General features: G+C 42.8%; 1 protein-coding gene across 1 annotated transcript; it reads left to right on the top strand.

The window, feature by feature from the left end:
• The first annotated feature begins 511 nt into the window (after window positions 1–511).
• Window positions 512–23,692, top strand: CDC42SE1 (CDC42 small effector 1). The gene is made up of 5 exons (XM_075192260.1): window positions 512–642; window positions 15,189–15,435; window positions 19,183–19,293; window positions 20,428–20,513; window positions 21,456–23,692. Exons 2-4 carry the CDS (start codon window positions 15,382–15,384, stop codon window positions 20,500–20,502), a joined length of 240 nt encoding a protein of 79 aa, XP_075048361.1. The 5' UTR covers window positions 512–642; window positions 15,189–15,381; the 3' UTR covers window positions 20,503–20,513; window positions 21,456–23,692.
• Window positions 23,693–24,501: the final 809 nt, after the last annotated feature.

The raw sequence follows: 24,501 nt of genomic DNA on the forward strand, positions 1-24,501 counted from the left end.
TTCGGAGCCCGAACCCCACATCTAACGCCATCTGAAGATGTTGTTAGCAGTTGCGACTAGGAAAGGGGTCTTCAAATCCCTCCCCGACAGGCTTCGTGCTCCCCCCCATCGCAAATTCTCCCCGGCCATAGGAACACGTAAAATAAAGCGATCACTTTATTATAAACTATTCACCGGGACGGGCTCCTAATGAGCAATGTTGATAAATAGATGCGTTAAATCATTTATGCGATAAGATGAAAATACCATAAGAGTCCTAAAGCTGGACAATATGGCATTAAATGAATAAATGTAATATTGTTATCAGTGTTTGATCCTGCAAGCTGTAAATGACCCACTGTAGGTATGTCCTGGTGGTAAGGAGATTGACATGACATTAATGATGATTGACACCTCCCCCCCCCCCTGAGCCCCCTCCTCTCAGTGACTTTGGATAAGTCTGCACTGTGCGTTTTTGTCCACAGTGAGTGCTGTGCAACTTTCTCCCTTTTCTGAATAAACAGCATTTCCTTATGCTCACAGGAACCACACCTCGCTGGGGATCTGAACTTAACTGCAACTTTAACCCAGCTGCGGAGAGGAGCGGGGCAGAAAGACCCAGACACGGGACAGGGGGGGGCTCTGCTGCGTCAGCCGCACCAGGTAACGAGTCGCCACCGATTTTTTTTGTCGTTCTAAAAAAAAAAAAGCTGCGTCTGCAAAGTTTAGCTGAGAAAAAGAGACAGTTTGGTGATGATTTTTCTTTACATGCTAGCTGGATTATGTTATTCCTGGGTTACAGGACTCAATGTGGACTATGTGGTAGGTTGCTGTGCATTGTAGTACAGGCAGAACAGACATATCTTAATATCTTAATAGAGATGAGTTGGTTATAGATTGCTACAGCCCCCTCTATGGAAGGATCATTATGCAGATATCTGGGCTATATCCCATATAATGCACAGAGGTTGCTGGAGTTTATGCTTAAAATCTCCTATTATCACTTCTGTTTCAGTGTACAACGCTACCCTCTATGTCAGTGCTACATAAAAGGATATGTGTGTCTTATATATATGTGTATATATATATATATATATATATATATATATATATATATATATATATATATATATATATATATATATATATATATTCCAGGTTAGGGGCCCGGCTCCCATGGGGAAAACTTGTGCCAAGCTGGATTGCAGCATTTGACGCCAGGCTGCAAATTTAATCCACCAGTCTGCACTTGTCTAGGTCCCATTGAATGTGACTGTAACTTTGGTATATGAAGCACTTGTTACTAGGTTTGGATTTTCTGGGGTCCACATACAGGAGGGTTAACAATCCAGGGCCATCGTTTATTTAAAGTCAAAGGTTGTATAGGCCATTATGAAGCCAGCCGGGGGTCTTTGAATGTAAAGTTGGCCCTTAGGTGTGATGGATTCTGTATCACAGGGGTGACCAGCTAGTGATCTTGCAAGACTATTTATTTTTTTTTTTTCCAAATGCTCCCAATTTAACTATGATCCTGCAAGAGACTGTTTATAACATTAATGGTTGTATAGAATAATTGTAGAACTAACCTAGGATTCTCACTTGTAAATTTTTGCAAGAAAATGTAATTAGTACAGAGCTGCAAAAAATGCAAGAATGCAAATATAATAAAGTATTGTAAGAATGTTGACCGGATAAAATTTTTAAAATGACAATGCAATACCGAAAAGAGCTGGAAGCTAGAAAGCAGAGTTTGCAAACTAATTAGGAGGCCTCAGTGGTTTTGAGGCCCGTGTAAAAAAAAAAAAAAAATCTGAATGCTGCCATACTGCAGAGTACTAGATTTGTCAGTCCGGAATAACAGGGACAGCTTGGAAAAGTGAAAGCTACATGCCAAGAAGGAGGTGACAAGTTTTTTTTTTTTTTTTTTTCTGGCAAGACATCAACATGGTGTTGTGCTATGTGGTGAAGCTCAAGTTTCAAGCTTCTGTGCCTCGCAGTCAGTGGGAGTGAAATATTAATATCTGCATAATCCAATGAACAGAACACACCGCGTTTAGCGGGTCACGGGATGAGGCCGGAGACCTCCCCGTCAGGGGGGCACGGTGATAATTACACTTTTTTTTTTTTTTTTAAAGTTGGCATTTGCCAGAATACACCTTTTAAAGTGTTAAAACTAGTTTAAAGGAGGCTCCACCTTTAGCCAATCCACCCACTACCCCCTTACCCTAAGCCCAGAGCCTGCAAACCCCCGTAACCCTCCACGCTGGATGAATTAAGTCCATCCATAGCTCTTGGGTCCAAGACGGAGATATAGGCAGCATATTTAATTAAGGAAAGCGCCACTAAAGGGTGCAATGTTGCCTAAAATCACTGTTAGAGGCCTCTAGTGATATTGGAGTGATAAATGTGACAATTATCAGATACACATTCTCATACTTCTGTACTATAAACATGCCTCACCGCTAAGCTCCACGTAGGAGGGTGAGGTTGGCGCGTGCCATGTTCCCCGTGGGGCGAAAGCAGTCATCTCGCCCCCTCAACCCACTTCCCCTGCCCTAAAAAAACACATTTGCAACCTGCACGCACCAGCGACAGGTCATCGTGGCACCCCATTAGCGTGGCACCTCTCCCAATTGTCCCGGAATGCAGACAAAAGCCCCGATTGGTGGGACGGTGGCAGCGGAACACTCCGCTTTCAGACAATCGGGAGGTATGCTGTAATTCGGGCCTGGCCAGCCTGTGGCTCTCCGGTGCTGTGAGACTATAAGCCCCAGCATGCTTTGCCACTAGATAGCCTGTTTATAGCTGACAGAGTATACTGGGATTTGTAGTTTCACAGTTTTAGAACCAATTGCAACAAAATTAGTATTGTGCATTAAAATGCAGGACCGTCCTGGAAAACCAGGACACAGGGGAGCCCTAGACAGAGCTGCTATTGGATGACGCACAAGCGTTTACTGTCCTCTGATAGGCTTGGAGGCTGCGTTTCGCTTATCCTGGCAAAATTTCCCGGCGCAGGGTGTGGATGTAGGGCCCAGCAGACGTGTTATTTGCACACTGTCACCAACGTGTGTATTAAGCGATGGCAGCTACAGCCTGTGACCCCCCCCCCCCCCCCTAGCCCTAGTCGCACACCTCCTGACATCCTCTGTCACAGCTGTGAACGCGCAAAGGTCCCACAGAGCTGGGGACCGGCTGACGGAAGGTTCACACCGTCTATGGTCTAAGCCCAAAAAAATAAATGTCATTTATACTGTGAGCCAGAGATAGGCCTTCTGGCTGCGGGGGAACTACATGTCCCAGGATACCCAGTTGGAACAGTGGCAAACTGTAAAAACATAACACTTAAAATGCTGTAAGGTGCAGGAGTGCGCAGTCACCTATAGCGACCAATCGGATTACGTATTACGTTCTCCTATCCGCATTAGTGAAACGGCTGCTATGATCTGATTGGTGGCCGCGGCTTACAGTACGGTTCACCTCCGTATGACGTAATCATGGCAAGGTGACTTCACTTTGTGCAAACTCCAGAGATCTGGAATTGCATCTACTGTGCAAAAAAAAATGGAACTGTATCGTGCTGGTAGTCAGTATTGAAAAATAGGGACTTTTTCAGGGACACATCTTTAAAAGCTGGAACTAACTGTTCTATGCAAAGACTTAGTAGCCCCCCCCCCTCTACTTTTATATTTTTCCTGGAAAGACATTAATTTTTGAATCGTAGGGTGATATTTTAATTTTAAAGGTCAGTGGCTATGAATAGGGAAGTTTTGAAAAGAACTGTTTTTGTATACCACAAAAAAAAAAATAATAAAAATATATATATATATATATATATATATATATATATATATATATATATATATTATTCTCAATGAATGCATTGTTTTAGGGTGAGGACACAGTTATGCCCCTTTCCTGCGCTCCCCAGCAGTATTAGGCCACTGCGCTATCAATGGCGCCCAGTGCATTGCATGCTGGGAGCCCTTGCGCCACTTCAACCTTGCAGACACAAGACGCCACTTCCTGCACTGACTGAAACCTCATAAACATCTTTCTTGTCGTGTCTTTATTCACAATGTGCTACCTCCATTATGTCCTTGGAATACATTGCACAAAGAAAAAAAAAAAATAGAAAAAAAACCTTTTATGCTTTCTCACATAACCAAACTTGTTTTGTAGAAATGACAGGAAGCGTTACTGCAATCTCTTCTTTTTTTTTTCTCGAAAAAACTCCTTCCTCCCCGCCCCCTTTCTCCTGTATTAAAGCACACACACCCTGGTGTTGTAACAGGCGGGGGACAATGTAAAGACCTGTGTAGTTTAATTCTGACGGGCAATCCTCCGGTGTGGGGGCTGGATAAGCAACGATTAGGGGATGATTCAGGTTTATGCCTGGCTGGGCGACTTAGAGTCTGTGTTAAATGTGAAGTTATATTGTAAAAACAGGATTAAACCTCTACAATAATTGTATTAAAAAATCATGTTTACCAGGTGCTCCATCCAAAATGGGGTGGTGGGCAACCTGCAGGATTTTGTGGGACCCCCATGCGGTCCCAGACCCTATAAGCCCCTGGCTTTATTTTTTTATTTTTTTTTACGAACGACAAAAATATATTTTATTTAATCTGAGTTGCAATTCATTGGGCATCTTCGATGTGGTGCGATAGGTCTCCAATGCTGTCGTTATGAGTCCCTATCGCTAAGGATCTTCCCTCCGGTAAGATGGCATCAGGTCAGTTGGATGCCCAATAATAGGTTGGCAATATCAGTGGCGTCCATTAAAAAGACACTGATAGAAGTTATACCCACTAATATGCCACCTACGGTATTGATGCCCTGTTAATTAGCATATATCAGGCTCGGCTAACCTGCGGCACTCCAGGTGTTGTGAAACTACAAGTCCCAGCATACCCTTCCAGCAGTAAGCTGCTATATATTGGCAAAGCATGCTGGGGCTTGTAGTTTCACAACACCTGGAGTGTCACAGGCTAGCCGAGCCTGGCATATATCATGCTTCCCGATTTTAGGCGGGACGGTCCCTATTTGGGTGGACAGTCCCGCCGTCCTTTGAGCCGGCGCGCTCATGGCATCCAAGATGGTTGCCCGCGTTTACCGCGAGGTGCGTCTCTAAGTGTCTGTAAATGGACCGTCTGTTTTTTCGTTTTTTCTTTTAATGAAATGTAAAGTGTTCGCGCCAGGCGTCTCCGGAACAGTCCGCGGAGTTACACGCGTCAGAGTTTTAACTAAAATCTCCGTCTCGTGAGCGCAGATTTCTATACCGTATTAGTCAGCAGAATACGCAGCCGGACGTCGCGGGAGTGTCCAGCGTCACCTCGCAACTAATCGAATAAAATAAATTGGCAACAAACCACCACATCATCCATATTGGTTGTCCGATTTTATCGGACTAAGGGGCCATATTTTTTTTTTGAGAGACTCCTCATCACTTTTGCTTTCAATAAAAAACACAATGTTCCTGTCTTCGTTACACAGCGGAGGCCATTATTTAACACATTGGTTGTGCTCAGACAGTGGCAGCCGCCATAGCGTGCAGACAACAGGATATAACCCACACATGCTGTGGTCGGGGCGTTCAACAAGTTTTGCTGACTTGTTCCCATCGAGTTATTGGCTTTAGCAGACTTTCTGAGGCTGTCTGTCCGTGGTTGAATGTGCTCATTTGCTGTGGGCAGAGCCTGGGCGTTTCAGCTCTGTAATTATTACATCACAGACATGTTCCCGTTTTTGCTAAATCTGCCAATGATGTCATAGTCCCCTCACGTCCAAATGGTTTACAATCCTCCTGTCACAACAGTGGTAACGGCTAGTAGGAAGCTCTAGTCAGGCCCAAAGATTGCCCCAGGCCTCTTAATTATGCCACTGTGTAGTAATTTCAATTCACTCGCTGTATTGTAAAGTATAAATGCTCTCACAGGACTTTCTGCATTATTAAACAGGGGCCGCGGCAGTACACGGACCGCCGTAGTCGTCCTCTCGCGATCGCCATCTCAGGCCGGTCATAGCAGAACTTATTATTCAGTCGGAAAATAAAATGCTTTATTATTTAAATGTATTTATTTAGTTATTTTCCAGTTCCACTGCTACCAAGGGCTCACGCATTCTCAGACCCCTGGGCCTGCTCCTACCGTTTTGGTCAGGCGGCAGAGTATCAAGTAAAATGTTGTTCTGTCGCTGTGGTAAGAAAACATCCATATCACCATTTATTAGTAATTCTTAGACCTCTCAAGGTAAAAATGTATTGTGCTGGGAGAAGTATGCAAGATTTTCTTTCCATCAATGTCTAAATATAAAACTAGGACAAGCAGAGTTTTAACTTTCCACACATGTTTTTTTAACTTGTTTTACCGTACAATAAAAATAGTTCATCGAGCGTTTAAACATCGCTTTAAAAGGAGAGGGAAACTTATTTTCATTGTGTGTGTCTATTTTTGTTCTTTTTTTAATTAATGGGCAGACATTGTGGAGCTGCAGTTGTAATGTACACAGCTTTTCTCCCTCGTCCCACAATGGCTTCTTTTAATTTTGCGGGGAAAAACAATAGGTAGGTGTATTGCCACTAACTGGGCGACTGTGTTCTCCATACTTTCTTAACTTTCATACCCCCTCCTCTGCGGGGGGTCCCGGAACGCATTTCACGTCCTCGAGGCCAGGCCTCCGCTGCGGGATACCGGCAACTTGCGGCTGGGCCAAGGTGACGCGATTTACAGCCGATCGTGGCATTGTACCGTCCGCTTCACAAGAAAATGGGAAGGTTGGCGCGCAACTTTCTGGAAGAACTTTGCCGAAATTCATAAGCTGTTTCGGGAGAGTAGACAAGTAGGGTGTTCTCTCTAACCTATCTACCCTTCTGTAATCGTCACACCGCGGACGTTGATCCGGGTGAAGGGTTTGAGCAGAGCTGGAGTTGACTCTGAGCGGCGTTGTGTGTGTCCTGGGCCTCTGTTCATACATGCAGCGCTGCCGCTGCAGGGCGGGAGGCAAGGAGACGAGAGCAGGTCCGGGCAGGAAGAGCTTTCACATTCACCATGACTCACACGTTGCACTTCATGATCTTACAGAGGTGCTTTTCACCGCCCTCAGGCATGGGCTGACGATGTGCTTCAGAGGCAGGTTGAGGCCAGTGCTCAGGGGAGAGGTGGGGGGGGGGTTCTGTACGACTTGTAAAGAGCAGGCCTGTCAGTCACTCACTGTCTGCTCCAGTTGAAGGAAAAGGTTGACCACCTGTAATAGTTGAATCTCCAGGCATGACAGCCTGTAGGATCGTGCATGCAAACGGTGCTCTACAGGGCTGTCAGGCGACACAGCTGCTGCTGCTTGTACGACAACCTGGTGGAATGTACATTAAATTTAAAGATACCGTGTACCCAGGCTCTCTGTTTCACTCAATGTTATTGCAAAATGAATGCAAAGTACAATTTCAAAGACTTTTTTTTTAAAAAAAAAAATTATTACCCTGAATGGTAGATGCACAATTATTTCGCTAAAATAAGGCACCAAGATAACCCCGGCTACTTCTTTCACGCTTTTTGAATTTAAAGTTGCCGCAACTCGCTATTACGTTGTTGGCGTGCTTTGTTTGTTTTTTTTTTGTTGTAGACTGATACGTAGAATATTTTTTTTAGAGTTTAATCTATGCCACATGGGAGGCAGGAAAAAAAAGATGACCCAACATGCAAGATTGTACTAAACAAAGTCCGCAATACGATTAAGTCACGATGAAGATCTCGGCAGTGTGAGCGAGTCTGGTACACTCAGCCTGACATACAGGAAGTGGTTATATGGAGAAATAGACCTGTGTCATGCTCGAAAAATAATAATAAAAAAAACAACTGTAGGTTTAGTCTCACAGACTATGGTGAGAACCGTTTGGAGAATTTGGTTTTTGTCCACAAATTTTTTTTAATATTTTTTTTTTTTTTTTTTAAATACATTATTTTGACAAGTTTATTCCTCTGTCCTGGAACTAAGGGGACATCAGAAGTTACGCAACCTTCCCATATGGATTAAATCCATTTTAAAAACTGCAAAAGTGAAAAACTGATGTTGTTCTGTGACGTAGCGAGGCTGAATTGTCGCCACCGCACCTGGTTTTAGCGGGGAAGCGGGGGGAGGTTGGCTTAGGGGCGAAGCTTATGTTGTCCCCACGTTACCTGGATAATTATTATGTCATGGAATAAGCCTAAAACACAAGAACTGGCAATAATAAGTCACAAAACTGTACAGAAAAGTTTTCAGGAACTTGGCGGAATTAAAGCGCAGGAGGAATAATTGAGTTTCAGTGTGAGATTACTCAGAAAGTGACACTAGAGCCACTAGCACAGGATACACATGGAAGAAGCCAGTTAACGAAAGTACAGATCATTTTGAATATATTAAATTGTGTCTAGTTTTTGACTCTTGTGTTTTGATGAAATAGTGAAATTAGTAAAATAATGTATAAATTGATAGTACTGTAGCAAGCTGACATTATCAGTCGTTAAAGTGCATTTTACTAAGTGCAGAGCACCCAATAATTATATTCTTCCATCTACTGCTGTAGCCAAAGCATCATAATGACAGGAGCACAGAGTATTTAAGGGCGACGAGTGCGCTGATCTTGTGGGAGGCAGTGACCTGTCCTCTTGTGGCATTGTGTTGGTGAGAACAGGGCTGCATGTGACAGGGGCAGTGACATGATGTGAGGAGGGGAATGGAGGCAGCAGGAAGCCACAGACAGTTATATAGTGGAAAGAGCAGGGTTCCCCAGCAGCACAGAGTATATCAGGAGATGAGTGATGTGTTAGTGAGGACAGGGCTGCATGTGACAGGGGCAGTGACATGATGTGAGGAGGGGAATGGAGGCAGCAGGAAGCCACAGACTGAGAGTTATATAGTGGAAGGAGCAGGGTCCCCCAGCAGCACAGAGTAATGCAGGAAGTTTGTGGTGTCAAAAACATCTCTATATGACACAGTTCATGCATCCAGTTGTTGTTTTGTTTTGTTTTTTATTCCACATTATAAAATGTGTTGATTGTGCAGGACACATTTTACGCCAAGCCCAGCATTCAGCAATATAGAAAGCTGCGAGGTCACTATAGCCAGAGTACTCTGTGACAAACACAGTCTGTTGTACATTAGCTTATTTCATCTGTATAATATATAACATTTTGAGCAATTACATGCTGTTATTTTTTTATAAATAAAAAAAAAAATAGAGCCACAATTTGATATTGATTTAGCAAAGGCTTTACGTTGCCGAAATTAATAACATGAACAAACTGAAGTGTTTAGACATAATGAAATGAGTCTACCGTACGGGCTTCCATGATGAGGGGAGGAGCTTCTCCTACTAGAGCAGACACTGAGTGACTGACAGGCCTGTTCTGCAGAAACACGTTGTCTGGATCAATACAGGGAATAAAACTTAAAATTTAGAGGTCCTGTAAGGATAAATCTGTGTGACCTTTCCTACCCGTAAGGTGACCAGTTAGAAATACGATCCGTTTAGCAATGCTTACGACACAGTCCTGTTAATGCATTGTGACATTTCCCCTATAAGAAAAAATTTAGTATTATTGTGGGTTCCTCTATCTCAGGGTCCCATCTGTGTCTGAGGCCGGGGGGAGGGGATTTATTTTCCGATTATTTTTGCTGTAAATCTTGCCACACTTGTCACAGCATCAAAGAAAGTCTGCTTGCGCCCTCCTACGTCCTCGTCTTCCAGAGAACTGGGCCCAGCCTGCTTGTCGTACACATATCATATAAAGGAAATCCTTGCAGAATGCTGAATTTCTCGGGTTCAAGTTAATTTTCAAAATAAGGGGTCTATTAATTATTGCAAAACTACAAATACAGTATAATGCCCAATGCAATGTATATAAAGCTTATTTAAATGCATACTTAGTGTCCTGATTTAGGGGGGACAGTCCACTGTACACATCCCAAATGGAACGTGAAAATGGCGCGATTACGAACCCATAGAAGCATGGCAGCAATCAATTTGCAGAACAATATTGTGAAGATGTGTATTATAATGAATAATGCACCTTATACTATGAATATTATAAATGACCTTTATAGCTAGCCTTCAACCGCTTGTATTTTATATGGTCTTATACCCTTATAATTTACAGCATTATACAATATTTTAAGCATCTATTCTAGAAATACTTAAAACATCCCCACAGTCACAAATTAATATGCTTTATACAGTATATTAAACTTGTTATGCTCAATCGGCACTTCCACCGTTTCAGTCTCGCTCGCAGGCTGCCATGTTGGTTTTTCTGAAAGCGGCTCTTACTGTGTGGTATACAGTGACCGCCGAAAAACTCTGTGCAGATTTTCAAAAAGATATGGCAGCGTACAGCAGCCAACTTCTCAATAATAATTTGAGTAACTCGAGCTGTGTGAAATGCAGGATTTTATATTTTATGCCGCTTTTAGTAACCTGGCCGACATGCCAGAATGCATAGCAAATAATCGGTCATTTGCTTTTTTCAGTTAAACCCAAGATTAATGACACACGGCCGTTCTAGAAGGCTGTGTTTTTACTGACAGAAAGTTGTGTGTTTTTAAGCGGTCAGTAGCCACGGTACTATAGACACATAACTTTCTGTTTTTCCTGTCGCATGAGGACACGTTGGGCCTTTATATAAATTTGGCAGTGTTTGCGCTCTGAACGTACGCAGAAATAGATGTGCGCAAAAAAAACCTGTACTTGCACGTAGTGGTCAGAAGTGGGGACACACGGACATCACAGACCTTACAATGACCACAATAGGAACGGTGACACACTAGTGGTTATAACCGCAGCAGAGTTTGCCAGGACCTGATAGTGAACCGCGGTTGGCGACCGAGCCAGGAAAGGGTTATAAATATATTTAGCACATTCTCCATTGTGACTTTTTTTTTTGTTAGGTTTTCCAGACAAATCTTGTTTATAAAGGGATGTCCTCTCTGGCTGCTGGGTCTGACGAATACACTCGGTGCACTTCGGCGTTCGGCACGCTATTGAGGTCACCCCTGTTTTGTCATTTCTGAAAATCATGTCTAATATGAGGGGAAAAAAAAATAGTGTGCAATTCCCCAAAATTGAAAAGTAGGGACATTTCCAGAGAGAATTCTTTAAAAAAACGGGGACTGTCCCTGGAAATTTTTCACACTTTCCACTGTTCAAGGACATTGTTCAGGGTTCCTTTACCAGTTTGTTCCTGTTGCAAATGTAAGTACCCAATGTTGCTGTTGTATGAGTGTGTACATATGTTTGATATATTGAGAGATATATATATATATATATATATATATTTTATACACACTCTCAGGGCCAATCTGAAGGGGAACAACATTAAAGGTTATATTATAGCCATATCCCCACTAGTGTTGCTCATGTCTGCACCAGGTGATCAATGCAGTTCATATATTGATTTTCTCCTTTCTATATATATATATATATATATATATATATATATATATATATATATATATATATATAATTTATTTTTTTAAACTGCGTTTTTATGCCACAATCTAGCTATATAAAATTTGATTGAAAAGTGGAGCTGTTGCCCGTAGCAACCAATCAGATTCTAGCCATCATTTATCGAATACATTCTAGAATGTCATCACTAGAATCTGATTGGTTGCTAATACATTCTAGAACACGATCACTAGAATCTGATTAGTTTCTACGGGCAACACCTTTCCTCTCTTTTTTTTTTTTTTAAAGAAGGTTTAGTAAATCTACACCTCTGTGTTTTTAAATACTGGAAGGTAGCATGTTTTCTGTAGTGCTTAACGTGTATAAACCATACTTACCTACTTTTCATATGTGGGCGGAACTTAATGATGTCATCCGCGGCCCTCCAGGAGAATTGCCTGCTCCGCGGGATGCTTACAGCATGACAGGCGGAGAAGGACTGACCGTAGAAGCCGCTCCGATTAGCGGCTTATAAAATATCGACATGAAATAAACATAGATGGGGGGCAAGCGAGGTGTCTTTTCATGGCACTCTTAGTAAGAGGAACTGTTAAATACGGATTATTATGAAGAGCCGCGGCCCCCTCACCCCCCACCTATTTCCTGGCACCCTCCATGTGACTTTGAAGAGGTTCCTTTTGGCCTCGCTGTGAAACGAGGCTATTGTCACTGGCAGAGCGAGTTTTTATGGGGGGGGGGGGGGGGGAGAACCGTGGCTGCTGTTCAACAAACATGAATGCACAAAAGACGCAATTGTGTATGCCAGTCAGTTCCCGCTTAGACTTTACTTCCAAGGAAACGGCCGGGATGCAACCCAAACATAAAACCAGGTCATGTTTTTGGTCATAACAGCTTTCGTTCAGCGCCCAAAAGCAAAAATGAGGCGTCTTATAAAACGGTTACCATTGAGATGTCAACATAAAAAAAAAAAAAAAAACATTGACACAGGTCTTAAATATTTTTTTTTTTTTTTTTTATCGTGTAGTAAATGGGGTTACTTTAGTGGTTGTGTCCTCCCTAAGAAATATATATGTGTGTGTAAAATATATATATATATATATATATATATATATATATATATATATATATATATATATATATATATATATATATATATATATAATTATAATGACTGATCCTCCCCTGAACTGCAGGACTGAAGGTGTTAAACAGTGTATTTACATTTATTGTTCTATTGTAAGTCATTTCAGTCTAAGGTTTGTCAGTAAGGTTACTGACAGGAAGCCGTCTGTGTGTATATCCACCGTCCTCTCTGCAATCATGACTTTTATCTCAGATAACTTCCGCCTTAGTCACCTCCTTTAATCTTGGTTGTGGGGGGAGGGATTTTAAAAAAATTAAAGAAAATATATATATATAATATATATTTTTTTTAGGGTAGTCGGTTTTGTTTAAAGTGGTGGTGGCCATTTTTTATTTCATTTTCTATTCATGGGGGAAAAGCAGCCTTGTGTATATTATAATACTGCTGTATTTTAAAGTACCATCATCAATAAGAGCATCAGTAACACATTTTTGCATCAAGGCCTAAAAATGTCCGGTTACGCTACTATTATTATGATTGTATTAATATATAAAGTTATAATAAGGTAACTAGGCCCCCAATGAATGATAATTTTTTTCTTTTTTTTTTTTTTCTTTTTAAAAGGAGAATTTCAGCCCAGAAGGCTGTGAGACATTACGTAATGTCCGCTTTGTGGCACGGCCTGGACGTGTAAACACTGAGTCTGGCTGGCAGGCCTCTTGGTTATCGGTAAACCTTTAAAAATGTCAGATTAGTGAAGGGCCATGTGGAGCCAAAGGTTAAAGTCAACAAGCACGTTGACAACGGTGCTGTACAGACAGGAAGTGTCCGCTTACACTGGTCACGTTGCTTGTGTCGTGCACATCACACAAGTGCAGGGCTTGGCAACCTGTGGCTTTCCAGCTGCTGTAGAACTACAAATCCCAGCGTGTTCCTCCGGCGCTGAAGATCACAAGATCCCCCTAAGCCCCAGGCAGGAACCTAGCGAAGTCGTTTTTTTCTCCCATTATTTTACGTGTATTTTTTATGATCTAAAGATAACGTGATACTTCGTAAGTGGGACATTAATGACACCCTAATAATGCAATCTCTGTATCGACAACACTACTCGACTTGTGTGTGCTTCAAAATCGCGAAAAATGTTGTGTTTGATGCAAGTGGCAGCATCCTGTTACCGATTTTGCAAAAATTTAAATCCGTGACTTGGGGCGTTATTTATCTAATAATGTTTTAGAGTAGCGTAAAACACATTAATCCTATATTTATAGAAGCTGCGAGGACTGTTTTATTTATAAACGTCCCCAAAATTGCACAATGCCTCCTTTGTCCAACGCCAGGCCTGTCCAAGGCCGTTTGTTACCTAATTTTTTTTAGATGTTGTGTGTTTGTGTATTTGTATTTGGAATCGCTGCCTGAGCAGGTCCACTGTGTCTCTAAAAGATTATAGCGCAGCAATTGGGCCTCGTCTTGTGATGGCTTTTGCTCCTTTCAATCATTGGGTCTGTCGCGGGCTATCACACATGTATTGTGTTCGCTGAGTGCTTTGCCGAGGTTTTTCCTGTCTTTTTCAGGACTCCATTCATTTGAATGGAGTTCCAGTTAACGCTACATAAAGGTAATCCTCACACCTGGCAGTTGCGATTGGCCCTCGCCCCTCAATTTTGGCCGAGGCTACGAATGCATTTCACTAGGTGATAGTCCATCTTTAATGGGATGAGCCCACAATCGCTCACTTAGGAGATCTTAGGCAATTCAGCTGCAAAAAATGCTCGTTTTTTTATTTTATTTTTTTTGGGTGATTCATCTCATAAAGTCACATTTTGTTTTCGTAAGTGATTAATCTCATGATCACAGAAAAAACAAATTGAAGAGAACATTTCGATATTCAGACACATCTGTTTTCAGTACGTCGCCACAACAGAGTTAGAGGATGAGTGTGGAACGGATAGCAAACACCGAGCACCCCCCCCCCTCCCCCGTGCAGGGCTATACGACTGTGTCCTCTCTCATATTACATTCGTGTTTGTACATTTTTAGTGCAGACAAAACTGCGACAGACAAACGCGTGCACCCAGGTTTTGTCTGCAAGCACAATGCGATCTCTCTATTTCCATTTTAGCTCTGTTGTTTCCTGTACTTATTGTAGACGTGCCCTCTTTCTTCTCATACAACCATTCTCTAACTTCCTGAAAGAAGGTTTCTGGGGGGTTCGGTGTAACCAAACACAATAGAGCGAGGCCAGACCCCCTGGTATATGAGAAGGCCAGATGTGGAGGTCTTGTGATTTGCTTAGAGACTGCAAAATACAGGTCTAGAAAGAGAAACTTATGTCTCCGATGGTGATTAGTGAACCAAATCGTCTGTACCCAGGTTTAAAAATGTACTAGTGATCTGGAGGTAACCACGAAAAATCTGAAATTTTCTAGCTTAATATAATCGCTTCCCTAAAAGCTAAATAAAAAACATTTAAAAATAAAGAATCTCTTATGTTTCTCGTCCGGAGGTCACTACGGTTTAATGACATCCCCTAATGGGTTGAAATATCTGCTTTAAATGCATAAGTTTTATGGAATTCCAATGCAAAGCATGTCCCAGCACGATAGTCACCTAAGTAATAGCAATATTTTATACAAAAGCTATTTGCAGGAATATATCTAATCTTTTTCCATTTTTAAATTGCAGGAACATAAAGGCACAAGCCCCCAAAGGCACGGAGTTAAGTCGGACATTCGCTTTTCAACATCTGACCTCCGTACATTGCTGCTTAATGGAGTGATCTAGGGAAGACCCTTACGTTTTCCTCTGCGGACTGTAGGATCTGACGACAGGGAACCTCTGGGCAGGACTGTTAACCAAACTGGAAGTCTCTGACAACATGAGTGATTTCTGGCACAAGTTGGGCTGCTGTGTTGTAGAAAAGCCACAGCCGGTGAGTAATATCGCGTTCCTTTCTGGAAAATTGTATTAAATGTTGGCTCAGCGTATTAGCAAAACATTTAACGGATCCATTGAAAGCCTGTCTTCTATGTGTGTATTCCAAGTTTACGTGATATCATCATCATCATCATCATCATCATCATCATTTATTTATATAGCGCCACTAATTCCGCAGCGCTGTACAGAGAACTCATTCACATCAGTCCCTGCCCCATTGGAGCTTACAGTCTAAATTCCCTAATATATACACACACTCACACAAAGACAGACAGAGAGGGAGACAGACAGAGACTAGGGTCAATTTTTGATTGCAGCCAATTAACCTACCAGTATGTTTTTGGAGTGTGGGAGGAAACCGGAGCACCCGGAGGAAACCCACGCAAACACAGGGAGAACATACAAACTCCACACAGATAAGGCCATGGTCGGGAATCGAACTCATGACCCCAGTGCTGTGAGGCAGATGTGCTAACCACGAGGCCACTGTGCTGCCCTATCAGCACTTCTCTCTAACTCTGGATAATGAAATTATCTGGTTGTTTTGCGAGGAAAAATATGAGAAGTTATGAGCTCACTAAAACAGAGGAGGGGGGAGGGTAGGACGGTTATTGCTTAATGATGTTAAGCCACATGTCTAAGAAGAAGACGTGATCTGTGAAGATCCTTCTCTATTGAGCTGGCCACCAAATTCGATCAGATCCCTATCGGGCCTGCTGAGGAACGCAGTCAGAGGTTGACTGTTATTGGCCTGAGAAGGTCACCTTCCAACCGCACTAACGGCCCGCAACCACGACCCTTCAGATCTTCTCTATTGGGCTACTCGTGTTTGGCCAAATTGTAGACATTGGAAGCTTGTACATAGCCATCTACAGTAAGCAATCTTCTTCCGTCAAATACTTGTATCCCTCAAACTATTATAACCTCTACCTTGGACTAGGTGCTAAGTCTTCCTACTTTTGGTGTAGGCAAGGTCACCAATACCCTAACCACATTCTATATCCACATATTTAGAGGAACTTTCTACACCAGTTATTTTTGCAACAACGGATTTGAAGTTTTACAGCTCCAAAACAAAGGGTGGAGTAATCCTACAACACATAAGTAACTTTTGTAACCTATTAAAATGTTGTAACGTCTTCCTGGTGTCATCAATACTAAATGAGACTGTTGATATCATCATTTTGGCTAGCAAGCGTCGTTGCCCCAAACTCTCAAGACCCACCTTGAATTGTACCAAATATTTAGCTACAGAGGAGCTGTATGTAACAGTCCATAAAATATTAAGAGCATACGGCCAGTTGTCTCGTGGTCGCACGAGGTTTAAAGCCCTAGCTGCGAAGCTGATTAATGACTGCTCGCATACAAGAAATTGGTCAATTCAGCTGGAAGCTCCAGATGTTTTAACCTGACACCAGCAGAAGGCAACAACATGATTTCCCCCCCCCCCAAATTATCCGTCTAAACACGGCAGCCTGCAGGGAGTGCAGCTTTTTTAGAAACTATCATGGGGGAGGGCACTTGAGGCAACATCTGTGAGTGATGGTGGATTATGGAACATGCACAAGACTGGAGGAATGCAAATGGAACATTATGTAATTGACGTTCAAAAAAGTATTTGTACCTGGGGTGAAAATAAACCCAGGTTATTTAGTATGTATTTAGCTCTCCTGGTTGGGGGAAAGGGACTGAAGGAGCCCACAGCTATGGTGGTCAGTGGCCAGATGTAATTTAGTTACCTTAAATAACCGTCAGACTAGATAAATCTACAGGGCCTGCCAAGTGGAAAACTGTTTAATAATTCACCCGGTGTTACCTCAAAGCCACAAGGCTCTTTTTATCTTTTTTTTTTTTTCTAAGGAATGCCTTAAATCTTCTGCATTCCAGTCAATATTTTTTCCCCTACTGTGAAAACAACTAACCTCCCCCGCCTGCCGCTGCCAGGGCCGCCAAGCCTAAGCTCCCCCCGCCTGCCGCTGCCAGGGCCGCCAAGCCTAAGCTCCCCCCGCCTGCCGCTGCCAGGGCCGCCAAGCCTAAGCTCCTGCCGCTGCCAGGGCCGCCAAGCCTAAGCTCCCCCCGCCTGCCGCTGCCAGGGCCGCCAAGCCTAAGCTCCCCCCGCCTGCCGCTGCCAGGGCCGCCAAGCCTAAGCTCCTGCCGCTGCCAGGGCCGCCAAGCCTAAACTCCCCCCGCCTGCCGCTGCCAGGGCCTCCAAGCCTAAGCTCCTGCCGCTGCCAGGGCCGCCAAGCCTAAACCCCCCGCCTGCCGCTGCCAGGGCCTCCAAGCCTAAGCTCCCCTGATATTGATTTGCCTAATTACATAACACTTTGGGAGAGATACAATTTAGAGATAGGACTGGGTCAGTACGGAAAACATTTGGGCACCTGCGGATGGGACTGGGTCAGGACGGAAAACATTTGGGCACCTGCGGATGGGACTGGGTCAGGACGGAAAACATTTGGGCGGATGGGACTGGGTCAGGATGGAAAACATTTGGGCGCCTTTGTGCTACCACTACTTGCACATTTCAGTCCATTCACATCTTGTCGGCTGGACCTGTAGAAGACTCCTACGAGTCGAAATCCAATACTAACGATCCGCGGCCTTGTTGGCTCCCAGATAAAGATATGTCTTGTTTGGCTGTATCCTTTCTGCCTCACTCCTCGCTGGTGTTGTGTGCAGATAAGAAGTGTCAGTGAAGCGTACATGCTCTGATATAACCACTACGCACCTCGCCCTGTGTCGGAGAGAGACACACAGGAAACCAATTATCAGCCAACCCCTCCCTCCCTTTCACATCGTCTCGCTGCACTTGTCTTCTCTGTCCCCTCAGAACAACAGCAGTAATCCCGCAGAAGGTCAGACCTTTACACAGACTATACAGCACAAAGCCACCAGCAGAAAAGGTGCATTTTTAGGTCCTTTCCACAGCAACATTTTATTATGCAACACGTTTTGTTTTGTTGTAGGTATAACAAAGTCTACAATTAAAACAAGAACAACAAACCCCTTACTGCATTTAAAAAACAAACCCACGTACAGTGTAAGTATTGGTGTGGAGGGGTCGATTACCCAGAATGCTCTTTTCCGTAATTTGGAGCACAATGGCTAAAAAAAAATACACCGTTCAGTGTGACTGAGCAGAGGCAATTATTTACTTCTTTATTTTGGTTGCGTGAAATTAGAATAGAGTCCTTACAGTGACTATATATTAACAGGGGCCTTAACCAATATCCAATTCGTCCAGCTGTTGATGTGCGGAAAGTAGAATTTGTAGTTACCTGTTGTTACATAAAACCAGAGACTGCTGACGGCCATGTTTTCCCTTTCAGCCAAGGCTGCTCCTCCCCTTCTCATTTGCATACAAAAGAAAGCGTTCTCTGGACCAATGACTGGCAACCTGATGCACTTCGAGGTTCCGTATGGGCGGTCCTCTAATCTTCAAAAGGGCCGCACGTTACCCTTAATATCAGTAATAAGGAAAAGCAATACATTTAATGAAAGAAAGGAAAACCTATCTCTAATAACATATCAGCAGGTGTTTTATTACATGATGTAGCAAACACATCTGAAATATATGTGTATGTATGTATATATATATATATATATATATATATATATATATATATATATATATATATATATATATATATATATGTATATCTCTATCTCTATCTCTGTCTCTGTCTCTGTCTCTGTAACTGACTATATACTTCAGCTAACCCTGCATTTTTATTTGACGCAGAAAAAGAAGAGGAGGAGAATTGATCGCACCATGATAGGAGAGCCCATGAACTTTGTACATCTGACGCACATCGGGTCGGGAGACATGGGTGCCAGTGACGGCTTTCCAAAGGTACTTCAATTTCGGGGTGGTCTAACTACAGAATTAGGCTTAAAGTGGATCAGTCACCTACATGCTGTGGAGGCAGCCATTTTGTGGTGGGCTGAACTAGTATTCACAAGGGTGCCTGCTATCCGTTCCGCTAGGAACTAGTGCCTCCCGAATATTCAGTCTCGGTGATGTCCCTGGTTCCGAGCTACCTGATAGGCTACTGGTTCAGACTACAAAATGGCTGCCTCTGGCATGTGTTTGATAAATGGTGACATTTCAGCCTCGCACTGCCTTATATTTATACTATAATTCCTATGACGTGACAGTGGCAGACGGTCTCTCTGCAGCAGGGACAGCTGTATAACCTGACAGCGCCGTGTATCAATGCAAAGCAGTTGTGTATATTTCCAACATGGAAATGGGTCATGTGATCTTACCTTCATGTGAGCCTTGTTGTCTCCACACGGGAATCTTCTTGGTGGGTCATTTGGGTCAGGGAGATGAGTCGTCTGCGCAGAGCGGAGGCAGCCATTTTGGGTGGGCTTAAGCAACGCAACCCATCAATCACTGACATGGCCATAGAACTTTAGGACAACGAGTTTTAAGTGCGTGACGTGAGCGTCGGTGGCCGGCTTATAACTGCTCCTAATATTTTTATCTTGTGGTTCTCGTCGTCAGCCCGCGCCTGCCATTTAATTTGCCTCGCAGTAATCCCTCCCTCTCCCACACAGCATAACGCCGTGACCCCCTCCCCCCCTCAGACACAGCGCAATGATGCTGTGTTCCGTTACCGCGTCCACAACCTCGCAATAGCGGATGCCTGTGTGACTGCCCACCTGTACTGCAGGTTGTGATGCAGTGTCTGAGAGCCGTCATTTTGTAATGAAATGTCTGGACAGCACCATGTAAAAATCCTTTCCTGCTGTAGTCCAAATGCACATGGACGTAGGCGTACGTATTGTTTGTCCTAAAATTCAAATTATCTAATTCTCTCTCAACACCTCCGCTGATACAAATATTCCCAGGCTGGGGAAATACGGTCTTAATATTCCAAAAATATTCGGAGATCCAACCGATTGTGGCATTAAATAGGTTAAAAATAAAAAGACGCGCGTACAAATGGCAAAATCCCAGTTTGTCTTTTGTTTTTTGCAGGGTGGCGCTATGCAGGAACAAATGAGATCAAAGTGCGGCCATGACAGACAACGGAATAACGCCAGGGTTTTGTAGCTGTCCTCACTGTAAGGAATAGTGTAATGAAGACCTCATATTCTCTGTGTTTAAACGTTTTCTTATTTTAAATGTTTTAACGTCTTTCTTTAAAATGTAGTTTTTGTGTTTTTTTTGTTATACCAATTAATGACGAATTAATAATAAAATATTGACTGTTTATTTCTTAAGCCCGCCCAATATTAAATATAAAATGCAGTGAACGTCAGAGACAGCGGGATTGTGTCAACGAGCTGGAATCACTTAATGGGTTATTCACGCCACAGGACCGATCCGATTGGCCGTCTGGTGCCTTGGTAGCATCAGGCCTCATATTTAGGTAATGATCTTTGCTAAGTTTTTTGCTCGCATCTCATAATGTTGCGAGCAAGAACGAGCAATATCATCATTACCGTAATCCATGTTTTTGTGCGTGTAGACATGACGCGTTTTACCAAAATGCGTGCAGATTTACATGTGGTCTGTTGTGCTTTTTTTTTTTAAGCCAAACTTTATTTATATGTAACAGTTTGACATGTGTTTTTATAACATGGGTGTTAAGCAATGCTGCTTTTCATACTAATCAGCAATTGACTAAAATGGCTCCAATACCACTTATCAGACCCCGGGAGATACTACATGCAGCCATTTTTTCACGGAGTCTACGGTTTGGCAATACAGACTGTGCAAATCAATGCCATTCGCCGCTTTTAAATGGCGACAAGAAGGGGAGGGGGGGAGCCGGATTGTCTGGTCTGTGGCACAACGGCGTTTAAAAACACAGCGTTTATCCAACTGAGAGTTGTTCTTGACATCCCCGTTGCCAATAAATATATTAAAAATTAAATCTGCATGTATGTTTAAATACAAGCGTAACGAGCAAAATTATTCCTAATAGCAACACAGAAGTAAAAAATAAAGTACAAGAGGTAACTTACATGAAATCTACTGACCTTCCGCACTTTGTCCCGCAGGTAACGAATGCATGAAAAGAGCCGCGACAAGGAACAGGAACAAAAAGCACAGTGGTGCGATCACTGGATAAATTATTCAACCTTCCAAACCATATCGATTTATTTTTTTTCTGGAAATATTTGTTGTTTTTTTTTTTGGGGGGGTGCGGGAGAAATAGCTGAAGAATGTGCAATATTTTTATAGTACATTTTTGAATATGTGATGGCTCTTTTACTCCAAGGTGCTTCCTGCTGTATGTGTGACGCCCTGGACTATATATATATATATATGTGCATATTTGTTTTACTTTCGGCTGATAGAAGTTTAGTGATGCAGGACGAGAGCACTTCATGGACTGGTCTATCGGACGTACCTGTGTTATCTGTTACTTCACATTCCATCCTGTTCATTATACACTGAGAAATCAGTACTGAGTCCAGTTCTGGTAAAGCATAAATTGTTTTCCTGGAGGGTGGGGGGGGGTGGGGGGGACTTTGGTTAAACAGCGTAGTGTTCTAGTTAGTAGTTAAATGCTGTGTTTTCATTTCATTTACCATCATTTAACTTGTTGTAGTAATTTAACGTGTAGATTAAAAACGCCTAAACGCAATCGTGGCCACACACGCAGCGAAAGGGTCCGAAGCGCCTTAATTTTGTATCGAGCCGACGTTGCAGAGTTATCCGTGAAATCGTTTCGCCGCAAGGTGTTAACGGAACTTTGTGGAAACCACGCTGCCGGTACTGCAGCCGTATGTACCAGATTATAGGTATGTTTATTTTGGTGAAAGGCAGAATGTGTTTGAGTCCTAAATGTTACTGTTAAGACACCTCTTGCAATAAGACGGACGCTTGCTGCCGTCGTAAATAATTTTGGCAGCTGTGTTTCAAAGCACTTACAATGACTTAAATGAATAAATATATATATTACAATCCAAAACTACTACCTCTACAGTCCTCAGGACTGTGGCTAGTCTCATTTCTCACTGGGGGCACGTTTTTTCGTAACGCACGTATCCTGTGCACTATCTATTCTATAAAATAATGTCCTATCTACAGCATTTTAGTTCTACGTTTTTTTTTTTTTTTTTTTGAAAGGCAGTTCCCGTTTAGGTTAAAGTATTTTAGTCTTCATGAGCATGCATATCTTTCACGAGAACAACGCATACAATCGGTGCTTCGTCTAAGGCTCCAATGAAGGCTGCAGGGTCGTTCACAGGTTTTGGATTTGTAGAAATAGTGATTTTATACTCGTGTGGCTAATACGTATTTACAATAGAAGCCGCCACAACGGCCTGCCGTGATTTGAATATTCATTTGGGACACTCCTTGAAAAGTCCAAATAGGTGCCAGGTTATTGAAAAGAGCATTTGTGTATGTTAGGTGCGTGATTTGGCCCTGTTTGTATAATGTGTAAGCTATATTAAGGCACCAATGGTACCAGAAGACTCACTATGAAATCCGGGGTCGTTAGACACTCCGCGGACACAAACGCATCACATTCCAAGTTCGCACAAGATACGCTTCGAAAACTAGTGAACGTAAAATGTGTCAAGCGTTGTTTTGTTGCTCATAGCAGATCCAAACCCTGTCCTTTCGCCTGTTGTCCTGACGGAGTGAAGCCCTAGCCATCGACCAGCAAAAGATGATCACTGATTTGCGTTGTTTTAACATTTTATCTTTAGACTGCTATCTGCTTAGCGTTGGGTTTTAGTTTTTATTGGGCCTATATGTTGTAACCTTATTATCCTGCCATTCGCAATGTTTTCATTTCAGTATTTGTACAATTAATGCTAGAAATTTAGGACCACTCTCAAGGGGTTTGCAAAAACAAAATGCACAATAAACAAAACAAAAAACACTCCGAATATTACGGAATAATTATATAATGGTCAATTGCGCTCAGAAGTGACAATCTTCACACGTAGCGTTTTCACATGCTCGCTTCCACACAAACCTCCTACACATACATGTATACATATCGATACGCAGCTGGACTGTTGACATGATTTTGTATAGGGTAGCTGGACTACTCCTACGATAATCTTGAAATGAGCTTTGCTTGCATCGATGAATCCTGACTCGCTCTATTAATCAAGTGTATAAAGCCATTCCTATATTGATTCATTTGTTATAGTGAAGAGATATTTATCCTAATTCTTAAGATCTGTCTCGGAACAGTAAAACACAATCCTTGTTAAAAAAAAAAATGGACATGTTTCATATGGTTAAGAAAATAGTAAACGACTTTGAAATATGACTTTGTGAAGTTTTATTTAGATCGTCAGTCTCTTAATATCTACGTAAGTTCTATAAAATGTTAACGTGGATCAGGAAGCATGTAGATGATTCCTATTTTACATGGGTGGACTTGGTGATATCACACATCTGAACTAGGATGGATGGAGGAACGTGCATCTTCCTGTCCTCTAGACTCCGATAAAAGAATTTTGACCTCTGGATCGTAAAGTTATGTCCGTGAAGAATGTAATGTTACCTTCAAGGGCTCACAGAGCCTTCCAAAATAATTATTTTTAAACTTGTTCCTGTGATATGTTCAAATTGGTCAAACGCGTGGGGTACCGGATGTATTAGCACTTGGCCCCACAACTAGAAGGCACTGCAAAGTACGTACGCTTACGCTTTGAAGCAATGTGGGTGGCTGGGGTTATGGTTAGCCCTGTTTATTTTTTAATCATTTAATCGAAAGGTGACCGGATTACCGTAATTAGCGGATAGTCTAGGCCGGCGGTTCCCAAACTGTGCGCCGCGGCTCCCAGGGGTGCCGCAGCGCTGTCACTGGGGTGCCGCGGGCCAGACATAAAAAAAAACCAAAACACAGAAACTTGCCAATCCGCCGGGCGCCGGGACCCAGCAGCCTCCTCTTTCCCGCAGCCGACACTGAATATCGACCGTCAGTAACAAGCTGCAGGAGAGAGGAGGTTGCTGGGTCCCGGCGCCCGACGGATTGGTAAGTTTTTTTTTTTTTGTTTTTTTTTTATGGCTGGCGCGGGGCAGAGTGGGAGGGATCGTGGCAGAGAAGGGGGACAGGATGGTGACAGCGGGACA

Source organism: Mixophyes fleayi, chromosome 12 (assembly GCF_038048845.1).
Source record: "Mixophyes fleayi isolate aMixFle1 chromosome 12, aMixFle1.hap1, whole genome shotgun sequence".
NCBI classification, from domain to species: domain Eukaryota; kingdom Metazoa; phylum Chordata; class Amphibia; order Anura; family Limnodynastidae; genus Mixophyes; species Mixophyes fleayi.